The sequence below is a fragment of the Convolutriloba macropyga genome, unplaced genomic scaffold (assembly GCF_964194025.1).
Source record: "Convolutriloba macropyga unplaced genomic scaffold, txConMacr16.3 SCAFFOLD_1146, whole genome shotgun sequence".
NCBI classification, from domain to species: Eukaryota; Metazoa; Xenacoelomorpha; order Acoela; family Convolutidae; genus Convolutriloba; species Convolutriloba macropyga.
The window spans coordinates 26,622-29,830 of NW_027449754.1; the positions used below are offsets into that span (position 1 = coordinate 26,622).

General features: G+C 41.1%; 1 protein-coding gene across 1 annotated transcript; it reads right to left on the minus strand.

Moving 5' to 3' along the window:
- Positions 1 to 1,217: 1,217 nt before the first annotated feature.
- On the minus strand, positions 1,218 to 2,762 carry LOC142355303 (uncharacterized). Its single transcript, XM_075407513.1, has one exon. It carries the CDS (start codon positions 2,760 to 2,762, stop codon positions 1,218 to 1,220), a length of 1,545 nt encoding a protein of 514 aa, XP_075263628.1.
- Positions 2,763 to 3,209: the final 447 nt, after the last annotated feature.

The following is a 3,209-nucleotide window of genomic DNA, read 5'->3' on the forward strand; positions in this document are numbered from 1 at the left end:
ATCCAATCAATTTCATCGATAGCATAATCGCCAATTTCATAATGGCCAAACGGGAGGTTTTTTATGCCATCGGGTAGTATATAGCGCTTGTTGTCAAAAGCTGACAGACAAATTTTGTTTGTAGTAAATGTCTGCAGCCTGTGGTGGTCGGACACAATCCTGGTGTTCTCTGAGCGCAGGTGGTTTCCAGTGCTGAGAGTGTTTAAGAAGTCGACGTGGCGAAGATGTTGTTGTGTGGCCCTCGTAGCCCCTTTTGCTGAAAGTTTTCGACAACCTAAAAGAAAGAAAGAAATGAGAAATATTAGGTGCTATTATGATTACTAACACCCTATGTAAATATATAACGATTTAACACCTTCCAGATGCCTAATAACCCAATACGAATTTTTATACAACAACTAACAATTTTGTTTTATGAGAGAGAATAAACTTACTTTTTGACAGGATGGAGTACAGCTTCGGCTTCAAACAGATAAAGTCAGTAATATAGTCGCCGGCGAACTCGTCCTTGTATTTGAGGACGACTCTTTTGTTAGTGGTATCGTAAAGAAAGTGATTGGGTGGGTAATTTGAGAAATCAAAATGACTTAATACTGACTGAGGCTTCTGCGATAACTCTGTATAAAAATCGTCACTTTTTATCGCATAAAGGAGACTATCTGTATCGCTGTAAAGAAGGCGACAGTTAAAGTTGGGGCGCTTGACATTGTATTGGAATGAGTACATGTGGAATTTTGCAAGATCTAAGATAGTCGCTCCCACAATAGTGGGAGTGTTCCAATATATGGACTTCGGTCGTGTGGTCAAGGCTGCTAAATTCTCTCCAAATATCATAAAGCGATCAAACTCAAATCTGGATATTATCTTTAGCGCATGCTCTGCATCTCGTGCAATTGTTATTTTATTTCTGCGACTTTTGGATTCACATTTTTTACCATAAACTGCATTATTCATCAGTTTATAAAAGTTCTCTTCAAACTTGTTTGACGCAACTTGCCGCTTTTCACTTTTTAGTGTAATGTATGGCGATAGCCAGTTTTCTTGTCGAAATTGAAGCACTCTGTGAGCCTTTCTGATTACCAAGCCGAGTTGGACATAGAGTTTCAGCAGTTTGTAGTGGACCACATATCTCTCTTTATCAAAGAAAGTTTGCAGGAGTTTCTTTATTTTGGAAGATGGGACATTGTACTGTTCTTTCTATTCGATCTGGTAATCGCTCAACCACTCGTCTTCAACCACGTCTTTTGTGGCGCCAACGGAAAATCGCGGTGCTCATCATGAAGACTCGGCGGGTAAGAGAGATCGACCTCTACGAAGTATCCAATGCTAGCGTCATCGGCGGTGTACAAAATCTCTTGAATTTGAATCTCTGTGTTGAACGTAAAGTCGGCAACCGGTAGTTTCTCTAATTGCATTACGCCGCCATAAAGGTTTTTAGCGTCGACACAGAAACCAAAACAGGATTCCTCTGTGCTGTCGTTGTTGGGAATATAGGAGTTATTTGCAGTGAAGCGCCGACTTTCAAAGACAGATGTGACTCCACCGCGAATTGCGGGTTCAATCATGTCCAAGTGTTCACGCTCATTCAGTAACTCGACATTGGCTTTGCAGATTCTAAGTGATGCTTCCTTAGCCATATTGGGTAGGGTGAAGAAGTGCATACATTCCAGTTTGTACGTATCGAAACTCAACTGTCGATGGAATTCGCAAACACTTGCGTGTAGTGCACAGTCGAGCTTCAAGTATGAGTCATGGTAATCCTGCAGTGTTCCACATTCCAGAATTTCCCACATCCTGCGTGCATGTTGTAAATTAGTCTCCATTACCTTCACTGCCCCTCCGTCCAGAGTGTTACCCCACTTGCTCAGTGGTGGGAGACTGGTGTCACTGAACTTGGACCGACCAGTCACATAAGAGTAAGGGTAGTAGCCTTTCTGTTTAAGTAGCTGAAGGTGAGCATCAGATAACGTAGAAAACATTGCCCTCATTATTTCGAAGAGGTCATCGGATAAAATTTCAACAAGTTTCTCTGAAGAACTGTTCATCATCTTGAAGGAGTCTATGAACCGAAGATATTCGTAAACTTTCACTGTTTTTCTCTTTTCCGTTACGAAAATGTCAATAAGCACATCAAATGTCATTGATATGTATTTTTCGTCGGTGGTTGGTATGACGCTGATGGTTGTGGTTGGCTCGCAGTTGTTCAGTGCCAAGCAAATGTGATGTAAGTCATAATTTTGAATATTATGACCCACAACAGGGGTGAAATTGATATTTCGTCTCAAACGATTGCATTTCTCATGTGCCCATCCCAAGAATTTACCACTGTAGTGGCAATGGTCCAAGTCAATTGTGTTCTCTGGATCTTCCGTTTCTGAAAACGATTTTTCACAAATCCAACAGTGCGTAGCGTTAGATTTTCCCAAGTTTCGTCTATCGCCTTTGAAGAAAGAGTGCTTCCTTTGCTGCTGATAAATATCTCTGGCTAGTTTGTGAAGCATTTTGACAAAATTTGTCATGCAAGCAGGAGAACTGTCTACATGATGATAGATTGGCTTTGATGAGTGCTGATCTATCACTGTTAGTGCAAAGCCACACGGTTCATGTATCTCCTTGACCTGTGTAAAGGCTTTATCACTTGGTCCCTTGCAAGTAGACACGGGTCGTAAGAAAGACTCGAAGTCAAAATAGATAACAAGAGAGACAAACCACGTAGCAGCCAAGTTCGTGAACTTGTATGAGTTGTTCTCACTTGAAGGCATATGAATTACGGCAGGGGCACTTTTGCAACAGTTACTGAGATGTAGGTTGTAACTTTCAAGTCCTTCTCGACAAATCCAAAAGCAGTTTCGACAAATGTTGTAAGAGAATCTATAATCAAGTTCTCGCACCTAGCAAACAACCTTCACAAGGTTTGTAATGAGGACGTAGTGATGACGGTCACAGTCGTACAGCAAAAGTAAATCCACTACAAAATCTGAACTATATGACGAAAATTTCAGAGGGAAAAACTGGCCGTTATCGTATCCAAACACGTTTACCTGAACGTTGTTAAGTGCTTCAAATTGAGGAATGTCTGCAAAGCCCATGGGCATAGTAAAATCGCCCAGAGGTTGATGAAGTCCTGGTTGATTGTATGTTGTTGGTGAAGTTTTGTCGGTTTGATAGTTTCGATCAATTCTATCTAGATTTATTTGATGATACAGGTG

What these genes read in the sequence shown, in the direction of transcription:
- LOC142355303 (XM_075407513.1), bottom strand. Translation starts at nt 2,762, where the DNA reads ATGCCTTCAAGTGAGAACAACTCATACAAGTTCACGAACTTGGCTGCT.